The 27,526-nt window shown below is 39.7% G+C and overlaps 4 protein-coding genes across 4 annotated transcripts in view; 2 read left to right on the top strand and 2 right to left on the bottom strand.

Annotated features, from left to right (window-relative positions):
- The window catches only part of LOC122637174 (dynein regulatory complex subunit 7), a gene marked incomplete at its 5' end in the record, with an annotated part of 29,673 nt that extends 10,885 nt beyond the window's left edge, over window positions 1–18,788 (top strand). Inside the window, 9 exons of the mRNA XM_043829150.1 lie at window positions 15,002–15,358; window positions 15,420–15,840; window positions 15,949–16,206; window positions 16,272–16,431; window positions 16,501–16,567; window positions 16,636–16,839; window positions 16,932–17,144; window positions 17,211–17,444; window positions 17,512–18,788. Coding sequence (XP_043685085.1) covers window positions 15,002–15,358; window positions 15,420–15,840; window positions 15,949–16,206; window positions 16,272–16,431; window positions 16,501–16,567; window positions 16,636–16,839; window positions 16,932–17,144; window positions 17,211–17,444; window positions 17,512–17,694 — 2,097 coding nt within the window. The remainder of the gene's footprint in view (window positions 1–15,001; window positions 15,359–15,419; window positions 15,841–15,948; window positions 16,207–16,271; window positions 16,432–16,500; window positions 16,568–16,635; window positions 16,840–16,931; window positions 17,145–17,210; window positions 17,445–17,511) is intronic.
- On the bottom strand, window positions 17,558–20,202 carry LOC122637163 (FERM domain-containing protein 8). Its single transcript, XM_043829131.1, has 6 exons — window positions 19,558–20,202; window positions 18,996–19,436; window positions 18,444–18,898; window positions 18,214–18,372; window positions 17,935–18,109; window positions 17,558–17,854 (listed from the first exon to the last, which is right to left on the bottom strand). The coding sequence occupies exons 1-6, from the start codon at window positions 19,646–19,648 to the stop codon at window positions 17,814–17,816; spliced, it is 1,362 nt and encodes a 453-aa protein (XP_043685066.1). The 5' UTR covers window positions 19,649–20,202; the 3' UTR covers window positions 17,558–17,813.
- Window positions 20,203–20,334: 132 nt separating this feature from the next.
- LOC122637166 (eukaryotic initiation factor 4A-III) lies at window positions 20,335–23,606 on the bottom strand. Its single transcript, XM_043829140.1, has 5 exons — window positions 23,361–23,606; window positions 22,434–22,769; window positions 21,781–22,003; window positions 21,444–21,698; window positions 20,335–21,370 (listed from the first exon to the last, which is right to left on the bottom strand). Exons 1-5 carry the CDS (start codon window positions 23,548–23,550, stop codon window positions 21,118–21,120), a joined length of 1,257 nt encoding a protein of 418 aa, XP_043685075.1. The 5' UTR covers window positions 23,551–23,606; the 3' UTR covers window positions 20,335–21,117.
- Window positions 23,607–25,089: 1,483 nt separating this feature from the next.
- Window positions 25,090–26,714, top strand: LOC122636925 (cyclin-dependent kinase 7). Its single transcript, XM_043828618.1, has 5 exons — window positions 25,090–25,291; window positions 25,380–25,439; window positions 25,525–25,633; window positions 25,717–26,162; window positions 26,256–26,714. Exons 1-5 carry the CDS (start codon window positions 25,238–25,240, stop codon window positions 26,601–26,603), a joined length of 1,017 nt encoding a protein of 338 aa, XP_043684553.1. The 5' UTR covers window positions 25,090–25,237; the 3' UTR covers window positions 26,604–26,714.
- The last annotated feature ends 812 nt before the right edge of the window (window positions 26,715–27,526 follow it).

Raw genomic sequence — 27,526 nt, 5'->3', positions numbered from 1 at the left:
CGGAATTTGTATCGGTACTTTCCACGAAATTAGTATAAAGCTCCCTCACGAAATATTTACAAAATGACGATGCGCTCCGCATTCTCTCCTTTATGTTTGCTCACACTGTAATTTCGTACGCTTAAGCGCTACTCAAATGGCCATTTACAAGGCTCGCCATCGTTATCTAATCGAACTCGCTCTCTCTCTCTCTCTCTCTCTCTCTTTCTCTCGCTCGCGCGAGTGGACGAACTACGAATGTTCTAAAAAAGAAAAAAAAAAAAAAAGAAAACTTCATTTTGTCACGATTTATCTCGCATCGCTTCGAATAGAGATGGTCGGTCGAGAGACTTATTAAATTATATCCTCGTCACGATATCGTTTCCATTATGATCGAATACACAGAAACGTTTAATTGATTTCCAATCGTCCCTGAGCCTTCCGAATCGTTGTTCCTTTTTCTTTTATAATATCTTCGCGCTTTACCTTTTTCTTTTCGCCGTCGAGATAGCTTTGGTCGGATAAGTAAATTGGCGAAAGCAAACTTTTTGCCTGTTCGAATGGAATCGTTTATATCGTTAGAAATTTCGCGTCGCATTTAAGAATCATTTTTCGAATAATATGAACGGAAACGCGTTAACGAGTCTCATTTATCGGGTTCGATAGATTTTACGACCCTTTTTTTCTCGGTATTTCACTCTCTTCTTACACTTTTCTACAATAAAACGTATATCGAATTATAACCCGATCTCGAGGAGGACGTAATAAATTATACGTCGGAGCGAATTTCTATCGCGTTTCGCGTCGAACGCTTGTAAATTTGTTTATCGATATCGGTGTGTCTCTGTTTCTAAGAGAGTCAAATACAGTAGACGATGTTTACAAAAGACGACCTTCTATAACACAATTTTTGTTCTTTTCTAAGAAAAGTTAGTTACATAATATACTTGTATAATAATACTTTTTATATATTACGCGTAATAATACGTAATCGTACGTAATAATAATGGTTGTATAATAGTATTTTTTATTTCTTTTTATATTATTTAACCTATTTGTATTTCCAATGTGCGAATAAATGGCACAACTTGCTATGCTATCATTTATACTCGCTATTGTCAAGTAATATTTAGTAAACGTTAATCTTGAAATACGAATGAATATAATTGATTTTGTGGGGAAAAGAAAATATGAAATGAGACTTAACAAATATATACGTACGAGTATGATACTATAGAGATTTATACGTATATGAACGAATCGATCTAACTCTCGCATCGAAATCGAACGAATTCGATAGCAAAACGAAATCGCATACCGATTACTTTTCTACGTCGCTTGCATCTTCCTCGTTCTTTTCCGCTTTTCTTTTTTCACGATCGTCGTGATAAAAGATTTTCTTCGTCGACTTGTTATTTAGGAATCGAAAGATGGATACTGTCGCTTTTCGTTTGCAGATATAGATATAGACTAAGAAAAGACATAAACGTCAAATTTTCTCCCTTTATCCTTTCGCCTTTCCGTTACATATTCCTCCGTTACATAAGAGAAAGTTATGTCGGCGATCATTCGCAGATCGTTCGAATGCTCTAGCTAAGATAAAAGGGAAGAGCTTCTTTGTTTCTCATGATGCCAGATATCGAAGAAAGTACTCTTAGAATCGTGCGATGAAACGAAGACGAAGCTTTAAGAGGCTTACACGAACAAAGATATTTCGAATAATTTGCATTATCGACGCCTACGAATAAATCCATTCTGTCTTTCGATGCTTCGCATTACTTTCTTTTTCATTATTACATTTATTACCGTTATATTCTTTTAACAAGAAAAAAAAAAGAAAGAAAGAAAGAGAGAGAGAGAAAAGAAAAGTAAGTAGCATCGATCGTGAAAAGCAAATAAAAATTATTACTATTACTACCGTTTGATCTATCTGTATAAAAAAGGTATTATCATAACTACGACTATTTTTGTTGGATCTTTTATTACTAGGTTCTTTCTCTCTCTCTCTCTCTCTCTCTCTCTCGAGAAAGACGTGCCACGCGTACTTCGTCCGAAAAGTAGTACGAAGGGAGCTCGAGAGAGGAACGGCCGCGCTTCCTCATTTCCTCGACGCGTCCCTTCGACCGTTCTTCCTTCGACCATCCCGCCGGCCATCCCGCCGTCCATCCCACCGACCGTCCCACCGTGTAGAATACGAACTGAGCTCCTTCCAGGAACCTCTCGCGCCCTTTTTCGGTTGCTTACGGCACGTCGGCGGATAAAGAAAAGCATCCTCTTTCGCGAGGCGGGGCCGTACATGGAATCGCTGCGCCCCTGGCTTCTATCTTTCTCTCCGTTTCTCTCTCTCTCTCTCTTTTTCTCTTTTTTTCTCTCTTTTCTTTGTTTTTTTTTTTTTTTCACCAAAAACCAAAAAGAACCAGTCGGTTTTTGCCACGTGCAATATTCTTTTCTAAAAGAAGAGAAAGTTTCCGTCCGACGCCCTTCGTCGTTACGCTCCTTTTTGAGAACCTCGACTACGGAAAATCGATAAAACGTACTTCCCTTTTCTCCTCTCTCTCTCTCTCTCTCTTTCTCTCTTTCTCCTCCTCCTCCCTCCCTCCCTCTCTCTTCGGTAATTCTTTTTTTATTCGATTCGAAAAAATCCCTTTGTCGATCGTTATTTCGATCGATCGAACGAAACGACCCTTTGATCTATATTCGTCTTGAACAATAACTCAATCTCGATCTTCAATACGATATCGTCCAAGATTCGTTTTCGCAGTAATCTTTTTCGATTTGACAATTTTTGCGTGAAACTCTTAAAATTGACGAGTCAAGATTACGATACTTAAAGATTCGAGGAAAAAGTAAATTCTTAGTAAAGTATATGCGCTGGGTACGCGAAATTCGTAGCACGTTCCTGTAGCGCAGAGGCTCGCGCGAAATGGGTCCCCGCGAGGCGTAACGTAGAACGTTTTCAGGGCCTCGGGCAGGGCAGATAGGAGGTAGTTAGCAGAGGCAGCCTCGTAAGATTTCGGTGTGGTGGTACGTGTACCTCATCCTGTCCACCCCGTCGACTTAAAGGTTCTTTCACACCGAACTCGCTTTTCTCGAGTTTTACTAGAAAATCGTTATGGAATTCCGTACGTATCGTGAAAACATCGGAAATATCGAAATTATTACTATTATAATAATTACCTTTAATCGGATCCTATAATCTGAAAATAATCGTTTTCGATTTTTAAGATAAACGCGTTTATAATCGTTTTAAAAGGAGCTACGAAGGAGATAGACCATCGACGAAACGCCTTCGGAAAACTCTTATATATGTGTGTATGTATATATATATATATATATTTTCGTAATAAAAGTATATCTTTAACCAGTTCGTATAACTAGCGGCTCGGAAGCATTCAACGAGAAATCTGCTTACGTACAATCGCCTTTAATGAAGTTAACTTTAGAACCGGCCCGCTCTCGATATCGCCTCGCATCCCCTTTTACGTATCCGTCGTTCCGCGACCTTACGCGATGCTTACGTCACTCTTTTATTTTATAATTTGAAACGTAGGAAAAACAATAGGGAGGGAAAAGAAAATAGCCCGTTTTAGAGGGCAAATTGTGAAGACCCCTTAAAAACTCTGTTCGCCCACCCGCGCACAAGCACACGGTTACGAACCATCGCTATACACGTGCAGCTCGCGTTGCACATACTTGTGTTGGCCCCTCTTTCTCTCTCTCTCTCTCTCTCTCTCTCTCTTTCGCCATCACCTCGAGTTTTCCCTCTCGCTCGTACCTTCCTTCGTGTTACGACTCTCCCTTGCTCTCCCTCGCTCTCCCTCACCGTCTCTCTCTCTTTCTCTCTCCGTCTAGTCTTCCTCTCTCTAGCTTCTACCGCGCGTTCTTCCGTCCCTCTCGTTCGTTTCGGACCTGAAGACCGAAGGCAGATCGATCGGATGATTTTCCTCGGGGTTTTCCTCGACGACGACGACGACGACGACGACCACCCCGCGACGAGTCGAGAAATTGCTCTCAGGACTCCCGATTCGAGTGAGGAAAAAATTCAGGTCGATCGAACGTTCTCTCTCTTTCTCTCTCTCTCTCTCTCTCTCTCTCTCTCTCGTTCTCTCTCTTTTCCTTTACTCGCAAAAGAGTGGGGAGGACGGACGGAGAAAGAGCGACGAGCTGGAAAGCCGTCGAGCGGTGAGGACGGTGAGAGAGGTAAGGGGAGGGAAAAAGGTGTCCCCAAACGGAGAACCGCGCGCGCGGACATCGCGGCTCTCTGACGGATTTACGTCGGGAAACGAACGAGGTCACGGACTAGAGAGAGAAAGAGAGATAGAGAGACTCCTAAGGTGGGAAGAAAGAAAAAAAAGAAAAAAAAAAACGGACGCGTCGAACACGGAACGTAACAACCTTGACGAGCCCTCCGACACTTTTTTGCGTTATTTTCAAAGAGAGCGGAATGCCTTTCTTTGCTCGCGTAAATGATCCTCTCGGATCTTTTTACCAACAATAAGCATTCGACGAAAAAAAGCTTCTTCCTTCGGAAGAAACTTCTCCTCCCTCCCCTCTCTTTCTCTCGCTTTTTTAAATTATTCCCTAAGTTAATACATTTTCGTCATTTATCCCTCTTACTCGTCATTTTTTTCTTTTCCAACGAGTTTAACGTTAAACGTTAGGTCGGACTCCGACATTGTACGGTCCTGCTTTTCGAGAAACTCGCTGGCACTGTCGTCGGCCGATAATTCGAGTCGCCGCAAACTCGACGTCTGTTCGCGACGCGGTGCAAAGTTGGCGGTGGATCGAGAAGAAAAAGAAAGAGAGAGATAGATAGATAGAGAGAGAGAGAGAGAGAGAGAGAGAGAGAGAAAAGAGATAAAAAAAAATCAGCTCGTTTCAAAGGCCGATCTAGAAGGAAGATAATTTTCTAAGCTCTCTTCTCTTTTGATAAATCTTACGAATCTTTGAAACGAGTTGAAATATTATCTATCGCTTGATACCTATAAGAAAGGAATAAATAAGTGAATGATACAAAAAAAAATGTTTATGTGTTCGAAGATCGATCGTCGATTTTCATTAATCGAGACGAATTCTCTGGTGAAAATTGAACGGTTCCGTATGCGAGAGGTAGAAACGTAATGTTCCTATCGGAATTTGACGAAACTCGTTCGATTCTCGTTAGAATATAATCCATGCGTTCTCCTTCAAGCGTCTAAACGGATGATTTGCTAAAAACGACAGAGAATCAATTGTATGAGAGCAAATGCCGAAAACGAAGTTTTTTATTCTCCCGGAAAGAAAAATATCGAGATATATTTTGTTATCATAACATTTTTCCATTACTTTAGAACGGTACTTTCTTATCTCATCTTGCAAAGCCCTCCTCGAGAGAGACCTCGCACGCTTTTATTTGTCCATCCTGCGAAACCGTGCCGTCTCCCTTTATGCTATCTCTGCGAGCAACGATAATTTGCTTCGGCGCCTCCTCGAGGAAGGGAGGAAGAGAGAGAGAGAGAGAGAGAGAGAGAGAGAGAGAGAGAGAGAGAGAGAAATTCCACGAAGACCGATAGACGAAAAGATAAATGCACTACTGCCGAGTCTCTTTCCGGACGTCGGTCTCTTCTCTTTCAATTTCTTTGCTATCGATTTCGGCTCATCGACAAGCTTTTTCGGACGATCGATACTCGTATAATTTCGTAGCGATCGATCGAATTGAAACGACGCCCGTATATGCAAAATAAAATTTGCATCCTTGTCGAGGAGTAAACACGCTCCTGTACTTGTACGACATACACCTTGCGTTATTATCGCCTTTTTCTCATAGAATGAAAATTACGACGCTCAAAACGCGACATACGCGTCCGTTTTTCTCCTTCTCTCTCTCTCTCTCTTTATATATTTATCGTAATATATACATATACGTATATACACACACGTGTATATATATATATATGCATAACTATTCTCTCTATCCTTATATATTTGTACGTAGCTCTCTCCCTCATCTCGCCCTCTCTCTTTCTCTTTGTTTTACCTCTTTTTTTTTAACAAAAATTCTTCCTTTCCTCGACAAGTTTTTCGCGAGGATACGAGTCGGTAATTTCTCGCGGAAGTTAAGTTTTTACGGTCGCAATCTGCGCCAGCAGATATAACGCCTGCGTGTCGCATAAAAACGAAGCTTCATGACGTCATTTAACGACGCCTCGGTGACATTATCGTCGTAATACTCGCAGCACGGACGGTCTTGAGATGGCGATGTCTTCTGAATCTTTTCCGCGAGTTCTCCTTAAAGAACTACTTAGATTTCAAATTTTTGCAACGAACGCGTCACCGAGTATGGATAATTATGAATAGATAGAGAGAGAGAGAGAGAGAGAGAGAGAGAAAGAGAGAGACGCGAGAAACGTAATTTTCGCAAAACACGCACGAAGAAAGAAGAGAATCATTTTCGAACGAAAGTACGCGTACTTTTAACAACTAGTAGAGTCAGTCATCTCGAGCATCCTTCGTTCTATTATTATGTAGTACGTACCTCGGTCGCGTCCTTCGTTACGTCAACCCGACGCCCCTCTTACCCCTCTTCAGCTTCTCCTTTCTTCGTACGATTTGTATCCAACTGCCTTTCTATTTAGCAAATCGAACGAGTGCCATCAATTTCAGGTAAGTGCAGTAATGCCGGAAGGGAGAAGAAGGACGAGGTTACAGATCTCACGATAAACCTTCTTCGTTTCCCTTTCGGCTTCTCGTTATCCTCTTGCGAATCGTCATTAGCTCCTAGCTAAAACGTTTTCCGTATATCGGTGGTATTAGAACGCTTTACGCGTCGACCTTTCACGGTCATCAGAGACGAACGAACTTAACGGAATTTTAACGACCGAAAGAGCATTAAAAAGAAGAATCGATGACGGTCCTGCTACGACGAAATTATAAAAGAAGAAGAAGAAAAATATAGGAAATGTTTTTACAAAAATCGACGATCGAAATTCTTTGCGATTCTCATTCGCATCGACAAAGACTAACTTTCCCCTGTTCGGTGTTTTCGAAGAGTTTTGCGTCGAAAGAAGAAGCAAAGCGATCGCGTGCACCGTCCCCATCATCTTCGATGTGTACATAATTTCTCTTGGTTGGTCCCTAATCGAGCTCGGCCGACCCTCCTCTTCATGCGTCGTTCGTCGTCGTCGTCGTCGTCGCCGTCGCCGTCGTCGTCGTCGTCGTCGTCATCGTCGTCGTCGTCGTTTTCTGATCGCGATTCAGGTGCGTCACGAAGAACCGCGTGCCCGCGGGGCATTGATTTTGGGACCCTTCTCTTTACATGTGTATGTATATATATATGTGTGTGTGTGTGTGGTGGATATACACGTACCATACATCTATATATACATAGTCGTCCTATATCTATCTGTAATACATACATATTTTTTGCCTCACATATTCGTGAGTATGAAACAGAAAGAGAGAAAGAAGAGAGAGACAGGACAAAGGATTTGCAAACGCATCGATGGCACGATCGCACGAAATCCTTTTTCAACGGCAATTTCGACGAGGTCGACGTAGCTCACTAGCAGACACGTTCGACAGTTTCTATCGTTCGCGTAGATAGAACGTAGACCTGCCTGCTGGTTCTAGGAGGGTCATCGAGGTAGAAGAAGGTCGAAGGTGATGCTTCCTTTAGTGGTAGTGGTAGTAGTGGCAGCAGTGCCGCGATATACCAGTGGTAGTAGTGGCGTTGGCGCGCCAATGTCGAGGAGCGGGTGGACGAAGGATGGACCGAGGGAGCCGTGGCGGTGGGTGGAAAGGGGAGGACACTTTGGAGGAGGAGAAGGAAGAGGCGGAGGTGGAGGAAAAGGAGGAGGCGAACGTGGTGGGTGAGGCTGAGTCGGAGCGAGGACGCGAACGAGTGGAGGGTGGTAAAGAGGGTGGCGAAGAGGGTAGAGGAGAGAATGGCGAAGAGGCCGGGGGTGGAGTGAAGAGAGGGTGCCTAGCTGGAAACGCGACGGTTCGCCGGCACACTAAGTATAGGCGTCCTCGCGACGCCGGCCGTCAATATACCACCCCTAACTAACCCCTGGGGGGTCTGTGGGTGTTGCTACCAGAGTGTATGAGAGAGAGCGAGAGAGAGAGAAACTAGCTTGAGATCTGAGCGAAAAGGAGCAAGACGGGTATATAGGGTAGAGAGCGAGTGTACGGGTAGGGTGGGCGCTTTTGCACGAGGGGTCGGTCGTCGTCGTCGTTGCCGTCGTCGTCGTCGTCGTCGTCGTCGTCGTCGTCGTCGTCGTCGTCGTCGTCGTCGTCGTCGTCGTCGTCGTCGTCGTCGTCGTCGTCGTCGTCGTCGTCGTCTGCGTCGTCGGCATCCTCTTCGTGTGCGAGAGCGAAGCAGAGGTGGATAGGTAGGTAGGTAGGTAGGTAGGTAGGTAGGTAGGTAGGTAGGTAGGTAGGTAGGTAGGTAGATAGATAGGTAGGTAGGTAGGTAGGTAGGTAGGTAGGTAGGTAGGTAGGTAGGTAGGTGGGCACCAGCCAACCATCTATCCCATCCTATAGCGAACGGCGCTATCCTACCCTGGCGTAGCTTAGTTTAGCTTAGGGCCCTGGGAGGCCGAGGGAGAGGAACGTCGCGAGAGAAAGAGAAGACCACGGGGGGAGGTGGGAGAGAGAGGCGAACGATGGAGGATGCTACGAAGAGCAGAGAGAGAGATAGAGAGAGAGTGTGTGTGTGTGTGTGTGTGTGAGAGAGAGAGAAAGGAAGAGAGAGAGAGAGAAGCGTAGAGACACCGAGGGAGAGATCGGTGGAAGGAGAGAAGAGATAGGACGGGCGAGCGAGGGAGATAGGACGAGCATAGGGTCGGTGGTAGGACATTGCGGATATATTCGCCTCTATCCGACGAAGCAGCAGCTTCCTCCGCGCGTACCACCGTCGTCGCGTCGACCAACCGACCGACCGACCGACCAAACGACCGACCGACCGACCGATCGACCGACGGACCGAACGAGCGAGCGAGCATCCTCTCCGACGTTTCTCTCTCCTGGCCATCCTGCGACGTAATCAGCGAGAGAACCACCACCCAACCCAACAACCTCCGGGCCTCCTACTCTTCTCGCACCCCCTTCCTACCCTTCTCTTTGCGCGCAACCCCTCCTCCTCTCGGCATCCCTTACCGTTGCTGCCGTGGCATGCATCTATCCGGACGTCTATCTACCTATCTCGATGCACTGGGTGTCCGTCCGAAAAGCGGTCCGCGTTTCCTTCTACTCACCTACGTGCCTACGCGTCAGCTACCTCATCTACGTGCTTATCGCGATTACACCTATATACTCGAATTAAACGCTTATCTTTTTAGAATTCGAATTCGAGAAAAGTATAACTAGCACGATTTCTCAGCTAACATTCGGTTGACGACGTCGTTCGTGAAACGGACGGTAAAGAAAATCTCTCTTTGATTCGGATACGAGCCGAAACAGAAATACGAATAGAAATACGAACATTTCTTTGCTGTCCGATTACGAAATTTTCCTCGTTTCTGTCATTCCGAACGATCCCTTGGCACAAATATTATACCTCCTAAAAAAATGCTAATCTTCGTGGCGTCTTTCTTTGCTCGCAATTATTCGTGGCACTTTATAAACTCGGACTACCTTCGACGATCCTTCACCCTATTTAACGGCAGTTTCGTAAAAGCGTTTAAACTTTTCTCCATGGAAGGAACTTGGCCCGTAAACGAACAGTGGGTCATTAAGTATCCATCTTCGGTCGTTCGGATCTCAGCGAAGAAGTTAGAAGTTGAAGAAGAAAGAGATTCGACGAGCTGCGAAAATTCGAAAAGGAATAGCGCAAACCGCAAACCCTTTACCTCGAGGCGATTGATTTAACGATGAAAAGAGAAGCGCGTAAAGATACATCGAACGTCGCTCCTGAGAAATCAGTCAGTTTCTCCCATCGGAGAAAAAGAGAAGGAAAAAATTAAGAGGAACGAAAGATGAGATGGTTCGATCGCGTCGACGCTGGATGTACTCAAATTCGCGGCAGAAAACTCACGAAGACGAAGGCGCGACTCGTTCGCCCAAAATCGGTCAATGAGCCCGAGATACGAGCTCGAGCTTTTTCTTTTTATTTATTTATTCTCTTTTTTCCTCGCGGTGCGAGAATACGCGACTCGCCGGTAATAGTAACGCTTCGGCAAAGGCGCGAATGGACGAGTGACCGCACCAGGTCAATACTCATACGTACATGCATACATATATACATACATATATATATGTGTATATATATATATATATACACACACGAATCCGTCTCTGTGACTGTATCTGTTATTGCGATATAGATGTTAATAGGTTAGGGGGTCTTTAGAGAATGCGGGGTGAATCACGATTTCGATAAGGGTTTATATATTCGCTCGTTCGTCTCTCTCTCTCTTCTCCCTTTTCCTTTCTCCCTCTTCCTCTCCCTCTCTCTTTCTGTCGTCGCACAGCGTTCATTCCGCACCGCGCCATACCGTTCCTCCCTCTTCTTCCGTCGTTCGCTCATTGAAAAGCGGCCTTCCGCGTAGGGTTTCCACCGTGCCGACTCGGCTACACGCTAAGTATGCATGTACGCGTACTTACGTACTTACGTACGAGCTTGAATAATGGCGCGCGTTCGCTAAGTATTACGTATCTACGTATGCTCGTACTACTACGTATGTACACGAGCGCGAATGCGAGCGTGAGCGTACTTACTTTATAGCATCTACGTCGGAAACACGTGTAGCGCTCGTTAAAACACACCAAGCTCCGCTCCGCGTACATATACGTCACCGGTATTTCCAACGATATAGAGAACCTTTTCTATTTTCGAAAAAAAAAAAAAAAGAAAAAGATCGTGTACTTTTCACCGCGCCTATACCTTTCGATTTTATCTCTCCGACGAGACTCTTACAAACCTCGTCGTCGAATTATCGCCGATTATTCGTTATCTCTGTTTTTCTTATTCTTAAAAATCGTCATCGACCAACAGACAAATACCTTTTTTTATTTTATTTCCTTATTTAATTTTATTTCATTATACGCCGTATAATAAAAAAATTATCAAAATTATTACGTCGATTTTGTTGTCGTTCAATATATCGTGCAATTTTGCGTAAACGTTCGGTAAAGAAAAGAGCTCCTCGTTTTCGGTAGGTCATTAGAAATATTGCATTTGTGTGTTTCAAAGAAAAAAGAAAAAAAAAAGAAATCGGTTAACGTACGGGTCAAAATCTTTCTTCTCGTTCGTTCGGAGTTTCGCGACGAAAGTGAGCGTACTCCATTCTTATAAAGTTTAAAACTAGACTCGTGCTGGATTCGCTTTCTCCCCTTTTGTTCCGTCCTCCTTTTCTCTCTCCCTCTCCCTCTCTCTCTCTCTCTCTCTCATCTCGTTCTGCGCAATCAAAGGTATAATCCGCACAATTGCCGGCAAAGTTTCAAACTCGCTCTTTCGCTCGTTACGACTGAAAAGTACACGCGAGCGATTATGACGCATAGAACAACGATCAGCACGAAACAATAACAAAATTAAAGCGGATAAACTCAAATGTTTTTGACCTTTGTGCTCGTACCACTGAATTAATACGAAGAGTATATATACGTTTATTAAGAAACGAAGAGGAAAAGACAAAGTCGATTCGTTTGTAGTCAACGGAACGACGTTGTAGACGACAATCGTGTACAGCGCGATTCTCTTTTCGATGATAAGAAACGTCGAGTCGATTCCTCGGACATCGTCCATCGACGAGAAAACAGGGAAGAAGGGTATCGTTCGATTCTCCGTAGTTTTCCAAACACCGCGTAGATCTAAGGGAGTGCGCGCGCGTGGGTTTCATTGGTGTATCAGAGCGTGCAGAGTATGTAAGTCGCGTAGGTGTAAACCCCGGTAGTGGTAGGTGTGCGAGACCGTAGGGCGATCTCCACCTCCGGCAAAGCGCGGCTGCATATACTTGCATGTAGACATATACATATGTAAGTACGTATGTATACATACGTACGTATTAGATAGGTAGGTAGAACGGGCGTTGGTGGTAGCGGTGGTGGTGGTGATGGTGGTGGTGGTGGTGATGGTGGTGGTGTTGCCCGTTCGCCTAACTCACGAATACGAGGGGCTAACATCTAGGCGAAGTACATAGGTAGGAGGGACTAGGTACTATCTAGTATCTAGTAATACCGGGTACTAGGTACGTACGCGCCGCGGACGCCAAATAGCGGTTCGCATATTCAGAGATAGCGACGTCGCTCGCTCGGCGCGCGATCGCCCCTGATTTAGGTTTCTCTCTCTCTACCTCTGCCTTTGCTTCTGCCTCTGCCTCTGCCTCTGCCTCTACCTCTACTTCTACCTCTATCTCTATCTCTACCTCGTCCTATCCACTCTACCTATACCACCCCTCGTTCCATCGCTCGTAGCTGCTCCATCTTCCCGCTTCTCTCCCTTCTATCCTCTGAAGCACGGGTGCGCGCGCGCGCGCCCATACTCCTTTTATGTATACGTGTACACACGTATACGCGGGAAATGACGTACACTTAGACAAGACTAACACGCTTTGCTTGCTTCGATGGTCGCATCGTCGTCGTCGTCGTCGTCGTCGTCGTCGTCGTCGTCGCCTACGGATAACGTCTTCAATACGGGCGAGTAAAGACGACAACGACGACGACATCGAAACTTTCCAAAAATCGCTGTCTCACGGTACTGTACTCCGAAGCACAGCCAATCCGGGTCGCTTCTTAAATTGTTCCAACGAACGATCCGGACATGCTCTTGCACCCGTGATCGGCTTCACGTACGCGCTTTTATTTTCTTCCCTATCGCATCTAAAACATACGAGACGAAGCGAGATAAAGCCAAAAAAAAATAATAGAAGAAAAAATCATAAAAGAAAGGCTAGCGATGAACGGCAAATGGACGGTAACGACGAATACATGGCGATTCCGAAGGGAACTAAATCTTATCACCTCGACGATCCCTTCTTTGGATGATTTAGCTAGAACATCTACGCGAACTGGCGAAAGGTCAAGGAGACTCCGTGACAAACTACGAACTACGTTGCCAACAACGGACGCGACTCGTTGCTTGGAAATGAAAATAAAATAAAAAATGAAGATAACTTAAGACGCAGTGGATCGAAGATACAGCGTATTTAATCGAATTACTCGCAAGGATCAAAAAAGGAATGAAAAATGAAAACATAAATATCGATATTGTATAAACTTTGCGATTACTACTACTTATGTTTTTTATTTACGCGTCCTGTTATAGAAGAGATTCGGCGAAAAGTGCGTGAAGAAAGCTGTTTCAATGAACGTACGTATAAGAGAATACGCGTTAAAAAGTTATTTGCTGTATCAGAAACGTACGTAATTACGTACACGCGTATGTACGTATGTACGACGAGAAAGATCATCTATCGATCGATTTGATCGGTTGCTGCAATATCGTCGTAAAATAGTTTTCGAGATCGTAAAGTTTGAACTTGAAAGAATTAAATAATAAATGTTTCCGAAACATTTGTATGATTAAAATAGAGGAAAGAGCGAATGAGAGACACTGAGCGCAGCTGCCGCGCGACGCGGCGGTATCTCTCCGCGTAGTCTGCTACCTCACACCCTCGTCTTGCGCGACCCAGCAGCAGCAGCAGCAGCGGCAGCGGCAGCGGCAGCGGCAGCGGCAGCGGCAGCGGCAGCGGCAGCGGCAGCAGCGGCAGCGGCAGCACGTGGGTGCTGGTCGAAGGGGTCGCGCGCGTGGAATGAGGGTGACGCAAGGAGGAGTCGGAGGCAAAGGCGGAGGTGGGAGCGGAGGTGGAGGAAGCGGCAGCGACGGTGGCGGAGGCGGTGGCGGAGGCGCGAGGCGACCGACCGATCGCGAACGCGAGGGACTCCGAAGGGCTCCGAAGGACTCGAAAGGGCTCGGAAAAGCCTTGCCATCGCCGCCGCCACCACCACCCACTGACCATTGCTTTCTAACCTAAAAGAACCCCCTTCTAGTCTCTCTCTTCTTACTCTCGGACTTACCTCGAAAAGTGAAAATCTTCTTTCTTGGAAAAAATTTCCCTCTCTATGACATTTCGTACGTCTAACTTTTCGCTATCGCGTCGTGACGATCTTCTGGTTTAATATTTTAACCGTTGAAAGACGAACACGCGGAAATGACTATTCGGTCGTTAGACGATCTTGTTATTCTTTCAGCATCCGAGTATTATACGCGTAAGAACGAAGGAACAAAGATCTTGAATCGATTTCGTGAGTTTAAGGAAATCCGGAACACGACGAGTTTATATTTGTATCCAACTTTTTTCTTCGTCTGGTCTAAACATTCTTCCAGCGCGCAAGCGGCGCTATATATTCCAAGCGCATAGATCATAATACAATAGCGTAGGTCAGGAAACAGGGAAGATACGCAGGCCGCTTGCCATGTGCTCGACGACGCATTTCGCTTCGAGTTACTCACCCCTCCCGCCTTCGATGATCGCTCGCTCGCTCTGCGTGCCCCATATTTACTCTTTGGTATTGTTATTATTACTTCTGTGTTTTCACTAACTGTCCTACTTATCGACGATACGGCATCGTTTCTTTCTCGATCGCTCCTTCTGCGTCGATAAAGCCGTTGTTTCTACGTTACCGAGCACGATTCGATGTTAACGGTACATAAAGTATACGTTATCCATTGTAATCTATCTTATCCGCCGATGATATAGAAACTCGATACGATCGAATGTCGTTACCGACATAGACGAAGTTCGATTATTACGATTTACGAGGTTACAACGAGTGTTCTTATTTTTTACTCGAAAGAAATTCTATCATCGATACAAATTCATTATCGTTGATTAAACCCGTTGTGCAACGATCGTCGTCCGCAGTGGCAGTTATTCCAGATGGCGTCGATCGATGATCCTGCTTTATCGCGCTCTTTTCAATTTAAACGAATCCTCCGTACATTTTTCTATCCGAATCTTGGAAGGTAATAATCGGAAAATCTCGAAAGGAAATGTAGGGTCGCAGGATACTAATTTTTTTTCTTTACTAATTTTTTACTTCTCAGCCAGCGATCCTACGCTCCCCGTCGTGGTTAGTCAATTTTCGCAGCGGTAACAGTTTCGAGTGTGCAACATTTCTGACGAGTCTTCTACTAGGACAAGGATACAATGCGTTTGTAGTTTTTGGTTATGCATCCCGCGAACAAGTTCGATGCAACAGGACTAAAATCACCTGCCCGTATTTACCGGAAGATACAAAAGAATTAGAAGTATCGGAAGAACCCGATGTTAATTTAATATACAAGTTGAAACCTCCTGCGGATCTTAGAAGCAAATTCTTATTAAAACTGGACGCCAGAGAGAAACTTAAACTGGAAACTGAGATTCAACGGGAAGAAGAAAAGCAAGCTAGGATCGTAATCGTATGTATTTTTTAAACAGAAATAATACTAATAATATTTCTATATTTATTATACTATTTAGGAATTGGAAAAACCACCTCCGGATAAATATTATGGATATAGAGTTCACGCTTGGGTCGTCGTCTTACCTGCTCTTAATAATATGAAAGGAAAACAAGTTACACGTCCATTCTTTATCGAGCCCTCGTCCGGAGAAATGTACGATCTGACCGATCCTCGAACCAATCTTTTGTACCTAGGTGTAGAGAGTATCTGGAATGACCAAAATTATTGGATAAATATGCAGCGAGATTCGATCGGATGTGACAAAATAAATTGGAATTTAACTCTGACCGAGTTATGGGAGCATCTACTTCCCGGCGAACCATGGACTATGCGTGGCGTCGAGGATGATGTAGTCGAAGAAGATGTTAAAATAGAACGGGAGAAACACTTAGATATGCCCAGCTCTTATGTGAAAGAAATATACATAAGTAGTTTAGGTATGCCCCGTGTACTTATATAGATGCCCCTATATATTTTTTACATTTTACGTACGATCTCTTTCTTTTTCCAACGAATATACAACAAAAATGTTACTCCGTTTATAGAGTTCGAGAAGCGATATCCGCGTGGTCACAAGACGATATTTTACAAAAAAGTCAAAGTAGACTTGTATGCCCCTTATGTGCAGTTGGACGGAATAGTAGAAAAAATAACGATATACGACGATTACGAATATACAACTCCGATCGAAATTTACGAAAAATACGCCAATAGGAATGATAACTTGATACAATCGCGACAAAACTTGAATACTAACTACATTATCGATTATTATGAAAGGGGTCGTCCTGACGCATGTAAAGGTAATCGTTATCAAATACGCTTTCTTTCGATTTTACAATCTTTTCTAATAACAGAGAATTTTTAGAACATCGCTACTACAACCACGAAAGTAGTCCATTCATATTCAGCGAAAGGACGTTATGTTTCTACGACGTGGTTCGTATCGATGGATTATCAGAAATGCATATGTATCCTTACCGTTTAACGCAATATTACGTTAATCGCGAGGATCTCCTGTACTATAGGTGAGCGACGTTCTATTTCGGTAGTAAATTTTAATATTTCAAGATATAATAGTCGATACTTTGACATAGAAACGTGGAGTTTTCGCCGGAAAAAGGCGAATCTACGGTAGAAGGAATACATTATCGTTATATTCACGTAAGTTTTTACATCTAGCGGATAATTTCTTGAAAACTATCTTGCATAAACATATTTATTCGTATTAGACGATAACCGAAAAATATCATAGAAACGATCTACTACCGCCGTCCAAAGATATCGCCGTACGAGAATTCGTTTTAACGGAGAAAGAGATACATCTCAAATTTCATTACGAAGATGAAAAAATCACGAGAAGTACGCGCGTATACAAGAAGCCAGAAACGGGAGAACATCTCAATATTCATACTGCCATCATCGAAGAATACAACGTAATTGTTTCTTTCACCTAAACTCGCACTACTCTTCAAATAATATTCCATCCAATGATCGAAAATTACATACTTTTTATTTATTACTACAGGCAGATACTACCTCACCGCCTGAAAAAAACTTGCATCTATTTTACGAAATAGAAAAGTTACTAAAGGAAGAAGACCAATGCATATTTAATATCAGAGAAGCTGAGAATGAAATTTCTTCGTTCATAAAAAAACGAACGAGTGAATATTTAAGTCCAAACTTAATGATTTCTTCGTTTGATAGAAACAGATTTGAAACGGGAAAACCTATAAAGGTATTTGCACGAACGAGTCTTATATACTACTCGCGTACAAAATATACTCATCCAAATTTTACGCAGGATACAGCATCGATATCTTCTTTAGAAAAAATTATAAAACCTGCTGATCGCTTAGCTCCGTACTTAGCACGAATAGGAAATCCAAAGCAAATAAGTAAAGCTCAAGCATATCTGTTACGAGAAGATTGTCTAAATGATTTTAAGCAATCGGAAGTGAATAAAGCGAATCTTATTTTACGCGAATCTGAGAAACTTACAGAGAAGCTAAATGAATTGCAAACGTTATTAACACAGGTATATTGATTCGCGCCATTAAAGTTATACTACGTTCGTATATAACATTGTAACGTTTCCTATTTAGAATGAAGATTTAACACGGGAAGAAGAAGATGAACTCGTAGCAAAAACCAACGAAATAACCTTTAATCTGCAATTATTAGATATGAAGTTGGATCGTCATAAGAATTTAGTTCCCGTACGATATAAAATGCTGGTAGAGCTTTTGGAGGAAGACGAACGTCTCTCCATTCTCTACAACCAATAACATATATCAACGACGAGTTGGAAACAATAAGAAACTTTTATATTTATGTAGGTAAATATTATTCTTCTGTCTTTGCTTTTTATGTGCGTGCACACGTTTTACTTTTTTTAAAGCGAAGACTATTGGAAAGACCAAGAACCCATTTGTCCGATGCATCGACCTAAAACAATTGATCCGTTTTAAAAAACTAAAATGAATATTTGCCTAAATAGAAGAAAAATATTATTGATCTTGCATCACCTTCATCGTCAAACGTTGCCAAAGTAAATTTGCTAAGTTTATTCGTGAAACTACCGGTGTAGGTGGTAGTCGCAGAATGATCCAATTGACGTTCGCTATTCGTACCATCGTTGTGAGAACTGTGATTACGATTTTCCTCGGCAAAACCAGAAATTAAAGTGTCCATCATTATTGCCTAATGCATATGTATTATTCTCAGTATTTGTTATTTCGTTATTATCGTTGTCGTTGCTATTATTATTATTATTATTATTACTATTACTATTTTATAAAACATACTTGTCTCGAGAATACTTGTAGAATTTTATAAACACGCGCACCATTTTCTCTTACAGGGAATTGTAGAAACAAACAGGGCAAACAATCGGGATTTCTTTCGTCAGAAGGTTTTGCCATTTCCCAACTTAATTCCGAGTATTTCAATCCTAATAGAAGGCTCTGTTAAGGAAAACCAAACCATTATCCATAAAACAAAAAGCGAATGAATGATGTTCATTTGTTTTACTTACGCATTGCATATCATCGACCACGTATACTCCTGAAGTATTAATAGCGATCAAAACTTGTAAGTCACGATTCGTAATCCACGATGCCAGTCCTCTTACGGGACGTTCGATTTGTCCTTGAAAGAAGGCAGCACCGTAACAAGGTAGGCCCCAGCAAAATTCAAGGTACTTCCTAATAAGCTTTCTTGGATTTGTATTGGTCCCAGTATGATTAGGTATTCGTTTATATTGTTCCAAAAGGCGTGCTTCTGGTGCTCCTTTACCTCCCACCAAACCCAAACCAAGTCCTAATCCTAATAAAAGACTCGGTGATGTGTAATGATGTGGTAAAAATCTTCCTCGATGCCTTCTAAAAAATGCCAATGTGTGCGTTTGTGAGTTATATGGGCCTATTTCAATACGTGCTTGCAATGCTCCTAAGCTTGCATATCTTGCTTGCCCTTCGCATGGATATCTACCTGTGACAACGACGTACATTTTACACAAGGAAGGAATAATATATATTATTCGTACGCTACATTCCGTACACTTTATGCCGTTATTAAAACTTATTACCTTGTAAAACATTGTGCCTTGCTTCTGCATACAACAGTTCAAGTACTTTAGCTTCCTTTATTTGCTCTTCATCGTATCTAGAAAGAAACACGTTCCTACGAAAGTATAATAAAGGTTCCTCGTCGGTTCCTTCCATTTGCGAACCATATTTTTTAACTAAACGGTTCCATTTGGCAGCTAATTCTATGGGTTTGTGATTTGGTCTCAATTGAATCTCTAATTGGCACGAGCACAGCCATAAAGCAAATACCGGCTGTCCGATTAAAGGTGGAGCTCTTGCTAATCCTAATTCTCCTTCCGTTTGTACTATAGTTAAAATTTGTTGCGCAGTCGAGCTTTGCTCAACCTCCATCGTTACAAACACTCCGGTCATTAGGTATACTGCTATACGCGCAGTAACTCTTCCTGTATTCACATACTGCGCTTGGTTCATCATCATCGCTTTGTTAATAATGATAACAGAGAAGAACAAAATTTTTAATTTAGTAAAAGTTATCGCAAAAACATTGCAAAATTACTAATGTTTGTTAAAAAAGTCGTTATAAACGTAACGAATACTCACGAAGTGGAGTATGTCCGTCGTTTTTATAATCATTTGGATACCGTTGTACCAGTTGGCTCCTTCGAATCGTGCAGTCCTCTTGTGTCTCCATATTTTTTAAGAAAGCCCTTTTCTATCTTCTCACCGCAAACAATCTCCTTTCAAACGTTTGTCATCCTTATATGCGCAAATAGAGCGTACAATTAGCCATTATATGTCCAAACGCGTAGTACATATTTTCTTTCGTTTGTAACATTATGTTTATATTTTTACTTATTCAAACTGATTAAATATTGTTAACGTTTATACGGCTTTTTCTATACGTATCAGATTTCCTTACTGTCCTTTTTCAATCGTTGTAATGTCCACGATCGTAGTAACGATAAAATGTCAGATTTATAGTTGATATTTTATAGAGTAATTCGTATCAAACAAATTAATTTAGTTCTATGATATATTAGATCGGACGCACAAATTTTTGCCGATACTCGTAAGACACTAAAAGTGTGTCTCAAAACAAGAATGCACTGCCATCTAAACCATTCGTGCCACAGGTCCGATTATTGATTATTCTGGTTCAAGAAGATATAACGTTTTAAATAATCATTTTCTTGTGCGAAACATATTCCGTATATAATATTTCGTGATTTCAATTACACTTTTCAATTACATGTATAATTTATTCATATATCATACTTCTTTTCTTTTTTTTTGTTTTTTTTTTCGTGTAACGATCATGTACCCTCAATTTTTATTATCACAGTTTATCAATTATCGAAGTTATATTTAGAAAGAAAATTTACATCATTATATTATACTTTTATTAACATATTTGTAACATTTTTATCAAAATAAAGATGGATATACATCGATGATACTCGTATTACATACTCGTATATACAAGTACTGTACATGTACACGTCATTTATATTACCACTTAATTTTTAATTATTTTATTCACTTGTTTTTGTATCATAAGTCAAAATTAACTCTTTCCCGTCGTAATATTTGTAATATTACATTACTTGAAATTACTATATCTTTTCTCTCTTTTTTTTTTCTTTTTTCTTTTTTTTTTTTTTTCGTATAACGATGGTGTACGCTTAATAAATTATTATTTAGAAACCCTAATCCTGAAGATCGAGCGTATAAAAATTTATATGCAGCGTAATGAAATAAGCTGCATAGAATTCAATTAGATTTAAGAAATCCTAAACAAAAAGTACTTCTTGTCGGAAATATCCCGGAATTTGGCGGGAAAGAGAATTAAGTTATAAATAACTTAGATATTAGTACGAAAGTCATTTAATGTAACTATGAATGTAAATAATTTCTAATGAATCTTCCCATTAAATCGATTACTTCAAAAGAATTAATGGAACTGGATGAAGAAGATATTCGATGAAAAAAATATTTAAGATATACATCTAATATAAAGAGAATATTAGAACGGATCTTAACGAAATGGAGTACGAGAGTCGCGAATGGAGAGATCTTGCCCAAGGACATTCGCGGGATTTGGTTTTTGCGACAACGAGCTTTTGAGTTCTTAACGCCGTATAATACTAATAATAATATATCTTATATTAAATCGGCTACATTCATAGGCATTTCGTCGATTTGCGTTGAATAATATTGTTCTATATCTCTCAAGATTCTTATATCATCAGTTTTGACAAAATTAATCGACACACCTTTTCGGCCAAAACGACCCGATCGACCTATTCTATGAATATATAATTCACGATTATTTGGTAAATCGTAATTAATGACGAGCGACACTTGCTGGACGTCTATTCCTCTAGCCCAAACGTCAGTTGTGATTAGGACTCGACTATAAAATAAATACAAAAGAATTAATATTAAGTCAAACGTAAAGAAATAAAAAGCTATTTTCATACAGCTACCTTTGTCCAGAACGAAATTCTTTCATAATGTTATCTCTCTCTTTTTGTGGCATATCTCCATGCATAGAACATACTGTGAAATTGGCTTCTCTCATTTTTTCTGTTAGCCAATCGACTTTGCGTTTTGTATTACAAAATATTACCGCTTGAGTAATAGTTAAAGTATCGTATAAGTCACAGAGCGTATCAAATTTCCATTCTTCTCGTTCAACCGCAACAAAGAATTGTTTTATTCCTTCTAAAGTTAACTCATCGCTGTTGAGAATAGATTTAAAGTTTTAAGTATATAAGTATATTAAATATCGATTGAAATGCCGTAAATGTCAAGTGTATTTACCGCTTTACAAGAATACGAATAGGATCTGTCATAAATTTACTTGTCATCTCAAGAATTTCATGAGGCAACGTAGCCGACACTAGAACAACTTGCGTCGCCGGTGGTAAATAACGATATACGTCATAAATTTGTTCTTTGAAACCTTTATTAAGCATTTCGTCAGATTCATCGAGTACTAGCATTTTAATAGCCCTAGTACGAAGTACTCTCCTTTTTATCATATCTGAAAATATGTATTATTATTGTTATTATTGTACAAGATGCATAAATATGCGTATTCGTAGAAGTTTAATACGCGATATAAAAATGTAGATATCTCAAGTTTGTGGTACAAAAATTTTAATGCATTGACTGTCATGCAAGTCCTGAGAAAAAAAAAAGAAAAACTCAATTTTCAATATTCTAAGCATATAATGATAAAATATTAAGTGATATGCTTATCAACAGTGAATTTATCTCGCTCGTGACTTTTTTACAGATATCATTTAGTCATTTATGCCGTTTAATATTTTTTCTTTCAATCGTACTCAGAAATTTGATAATATCGATTATGATCGCTAAGATTTCACTGACAAGATAAAAGTATCAGTCATCATGGAGATTCCCATGGCAATCAATGCATTAAACAATCGATGTCAATAAGTTTACATTACCAAATACTCTGCCAGGTGTGCCTGATACTACGTGTTGCCCGTAATCGAGCTTTCTGATATCCTCCCCAAGATTTGTACCTCCTATGCATGCATGACATTGCACATTCATAAAGTCACCTAATGCAAGAATAACCTTTTGTATCTGAGTAGCAAGTTCTCGAGTTGGTGAAAGGACAAGTACTTGTGTTTCTCGTACTTCCGTATCCAAAGATTGTAATATAGCGATTGAGAAAGTTGCAGTTTTTCCTGTACCAGATTGTGCTTGTGCTATCACATCTCTGCCTTGCATTATAGGTCTTATGGATCTTTGTTGTATGGCTGATGGCTTTTCAAAACCTTTGGACGATAAACGTTAATTAACTTTTTTTTGCAATATATATAAAAGAGAAACGTATGCTTTATTAGGTTAATAAACTATTCGGTTCGCATTTATTGTCTAGGCGCTTAAAAATTAGAATTTATAGAACGATTATCCTATCGGTAGTCTTTTATGGATGCGAAGCGTGTTCATTTACGTTACGAGACGAGAAACAATTTAGGCTGTTTGAAAACAAGATGCTTCGAAAAATCATCGGCGCAAAACGCGATGTGGAGACGGACGAACGAAGAAAATTACACAACCTAGAATTCTCTTCCCGCAACGTAATACGAGAATGGATTTTACCCACGGACGGGAGCATTGGCGGGATTCGGCATTTACGGCAACGATATAACGCCATATAATAATAATAATAATAATAATAATAATAATATACATAAATATATTTTTCACATTTTTTTTCGTCGTGTATGCCTCCTACAAATACATATATCTACTTCTATAAAATACGCAGTTTATTATCTCAGCTAAAATTCAAAGCGACTAACGATATACGCAGCGAAAAGGTTAACTTGTACGAAACTTCAAAATATAGGTTAATATTTTACCGTATGCGTAAATCCCTCGTAGTAATTCCTCCCGTAGGTTCATATTATCAAACGTAGGAATAACTTCGACATCTTCACTTGTTTCAAACTCCACATTTGATAAATCTTCTGCTTGAGCAACCCGACGTGACTTTACTTCAGCCATTTTGCTAGCGATACGAATATAAGCAATTTCTTTTTCTTTTACCATGTGTCCCTTTACTACTACGACGCGTCTCTAAACTTGTGTCTCTGCAGCCGGTATATTAGTTATAAAGACGGCCATCCTACAACCCAGTTACTGTCAATACAGAGTGGAATTAGTATTTCTAAGAGACAATGAGTCAGCCAATGAGCGTTCGCTATCAAACATACCAAGGACCAATCAGCAGTGAGTACAGTTTAGGAGAGTAGCGCTGCGATCGTTTGGTCGAATTTAAGACAAAAGAAAGATTTTTTCTTTATTTCAGTTTTCTATGATGAAATAAATAAAGAAACGAAACATTAACAGTGAAATTCTATAATAAATCAAAAGAAACGAAAGACCAAAAAAACTAAATAGATTAACAGAATTAAAAAGTGAAATAAATGGAGAGTAATTGCAACATAGAGGTCTCTGATATTTACTTATTCGATATTTAATAACTTTTTAAATAATTATTTAAACAATCTTTAACGAATACGGAGTACAAAAAATTAATATTTAAACAATAGTACATTCGCATAAACGTTACAAAGATCGTAACGTGCAAGAGACTTGGAATAATATTAGTTTAAAATTTCAATATTTTGAAATTTTGATTTCGCGGTCATTACTACTTGTGACGTCAATAAATTCAAATCTTTAATTGACTTTGTATTGGATCAATCTTTCTTTATATCTCGACGAGTGAATATCGAAATTTTGACAGGATGTTTTTCCTGCAAGTGTCAACGAAGACTTAAAGTAAATATATTTCTTTATCACTATATTTCTGGATTAATTTGTACAGTTTTTTATTATAACGGTGATACAGATCATTTTGTTTGAATTTTTCTGCTTCAAAATTTTATTGCAGTCGTACGCGCAGCAATAAAATAATCGAAGTTTTGTGTTGTCAAAATAAAAATACCGCGAAGTAGAAGCAGCGTTCGTTCGTTCGCGTTTCGCAATTTAAAAAATAAGTGTTCTTGCATCGACTGCGTGCAATGCAGTCGTTAAAGTCGGTATTTGTTCGCAAAGTTTTTTGTTTTTCTAATAGTCGCACAGACTACATTTATAAAAGACAGTAGAGTTTCGCGAAATAAATTCAATGACCGTTCGTTAATAAATAACTACTGCAAATAAAAATCGGTGCATCGCTGAGGAGGATCTCACTTTGACGTCGACTTCTCATTCTCTTCAGCTTTTCATTTTCAACCAGCTACGAATCATCCGCTCTCGAATCGAACGAGTGTTTTGGAGCCATCGCAGAACTTCTTAAGTAGTAAGTGAATTTTTTAATAATCGAAATACTTGCAATAAATATATTAAAATCCTATGGAATGCAAGTATAACCGAGCGAATGCCTGCATATTTTAAAAATCTTTTCATTCTAATAAGGATACATATATGTATGTGTACATATATGTATATATATATATATAAAGTAGTCGCTAAATATCTTTCACAAAATCTTGTTTTTTATATGCTAACTTCATATGTCAATTACATTTATTATTCTTTATGTATTTGTGCGACAAACGCATATCGATATCGTAGTTCATATTTCGTCCATACTTGTCGCTAAAGTTACGTTTCGAGCGAAAGGTGATGAACAGTCATCGGCATTTAAATCTTGCGAGAGTTTGGCAAAACACAAAGTTCGAGCGTCGGACAATGCTGACGAAAGTAAATGTTACTTTAGTATATTATAGCAATGACTGAGAAATTACGGAGATATGAAAAAATCGATTTTCTAGGAGAAGGACAGGTTAGAAACGTTAATTATTTTATCGGTCGTTTTATTGTGCTATTCCTCGTACGATATATAAAATATCATATATTAATTACGTTTTCAGTTTGCCACTGTTTACAAAGCAAAAGATGTAAAAACAGGAAAAATTGTAGCCGTTAAAAAGGTTTAAAAAGAAATATTTTATATCGCTGTTACTTCAGGAAAATAAATTCAATATTTAAATGAACGTCATGTCTTAATCTTTTCAGATAAAAGTCGGTAGCCGTGCCGAAGCTAGAGATGGTATAAACAGAACTGCTTTGAGAGAAATTAAGCTTTTACAGGAATTGAAACACGATAATGTGATTGGATTATTAGGTACATTATTTTAATTTAATTAAGATGCAAAGAGATGGAACGGTGATAGTTGAAGAAATATATTGTTTTATCTGCTATTTTAGATGTATTTGGTCACAAGTCCAATGTTTCATTGGTATTTGATTTTATGGATACAGATTTAGAAGTGATAATAAAAGACAGCAATATAGTCCTGACTGCTGGTCATATAAAGGCATATATGATTCAAACTCTCCAAGGTTTAGATTATTTGCACTTTAATTGGATACTTCATAGAGATTTGAAACCAAATAATTTATTGGTTACCTCTGAAGGAGTATTGAAAATAGGAGATTTTGGATTAGCCAAATTTTTTGGTTCTCCAAATAGAATAAACACTCATCAGGTGGTGACCAGATGGTATAGAGCCCCTGAACTACTTTATGGCGCAAGACTTTATGGAACAGGTATAGATATGTGGGCGGTCGGTTGTATATTAGCAGAGTTATTATTACGTGCACCCTTTTTACCCGGAGAATCGGATCTGGATCAACTTACCAGGATATTTCAGGTATCTTTTCTACACGGATTTTATCATTATATTACATACTAATACTTTTGTTATTTCATATAAATAAAAATAACAAACTATTATATTCTACAGACGTTAGGTACACCAACCGAAGAAACATGGCCAGGCATGACCGAATTGTCCGATTTTATTCAGTTTAAGCCTTTCCCAGGAACGCCATTAAAACATATATTCACTGCTGCGGGCGATGATTTATTAGATTTAATAGCCAGTCTGTTAAATGTCAATCCATTAGAGAGATGTACGTGTGACCAAGCTTTGCAAATGCCATATTTTAGCAATAAACCATCTCCAACGCCTGGATCTCGATTACCTCTTCCAACAACGATAAAACATCAACCGGAAGAAAAGACCAGTTTAAAGCGTAAATTACTGGAGACTATAGATGGTGCTCCTCTTGCTAAAAGACTGCAATTTTAATATAGGCAGAAGAAAAATGAAAAGATCGTCACGGATTTGTAAATTATAATATACTTTTCTTAAATCTGTTTAAAAAGGATTGTCAAATAAATATAAATACTTTTTATGTTATAACTTTTTTCTTTTTTATGAATAAGCCAATATACAACAATTAAATATTCTACTTCCTTTGTATCTCACGAATCAAAATATATATATACTCCCCGCATTATTAATACTTATATATATAAAATTATGATTATAAAGAAACTTGATTAAGTTGAATAGGCTGTATATTTCTATCATTGAACTTTTCAACCAAGCTGACTTCTTACGCTATTAATTCAAATTTCATACAAAAGATTATGTAACTTAAATTGAAACAACGAATGTTTCTTGTACGACGAATTTTTGTGCTACTAAAATAACGTTAATACAATTATTTCTGATACACAAAAGTTTAAGGCAAGTCTGTTCTGCTCGTTCGATAATTATATTATTTGTAATCTAACTGCTTTCTGTACATCATTGCTTCTGAATATAATGGGGGGATATTGAAATGCACTTTATGCAAACACTGTTTCAATTATACTTATGCTAATTATATTAGAAAGATGCTACACAATGTTATCAACTCATATCATTACACATATCTTTTCATGGTCCCAATGTATGAAATGGTATTCATGATAGGTAAGAATTAATAAATCTTACGATGAAATAATAATATATGAATTTACTGAATTCATTAAAACAGCTATGAAACGTAAGTTGAATGTTGCTTATGTTCAAATAGTCACACTGGTAGCTGAGATATGGTAACTATTAGAGTAAAAATAAATCTGTTATCTTTCAAGAATAGTGCTTATTAATATTTAATAGATAAAAATTGTGCATGATACTTTATTTTCATTTTATCATGCGTGTAGTTAAAATAAATATAA

The sequence above is a fragment of the Vespula pensylvanica genome, chromosome 24 (genome assembly GCF_014466175.1).
Source record: "Vespula pensylvanica isolate Volc-1 chromosome 24, ASM1446617v1, whole genome shotgun sequence".
Taxonomy (NCBI): Eukaryota; Metazoa; Arthropoda; class Insecta; order Hymenoptera; family Vespidae; genus Vespula; species Vespula pensylvanica.
The sequence above is the reverse complement of the archived record's forward strand: the minus strand, read 5'-3'. Positions and strand labels throughout refer to the sequence as shown.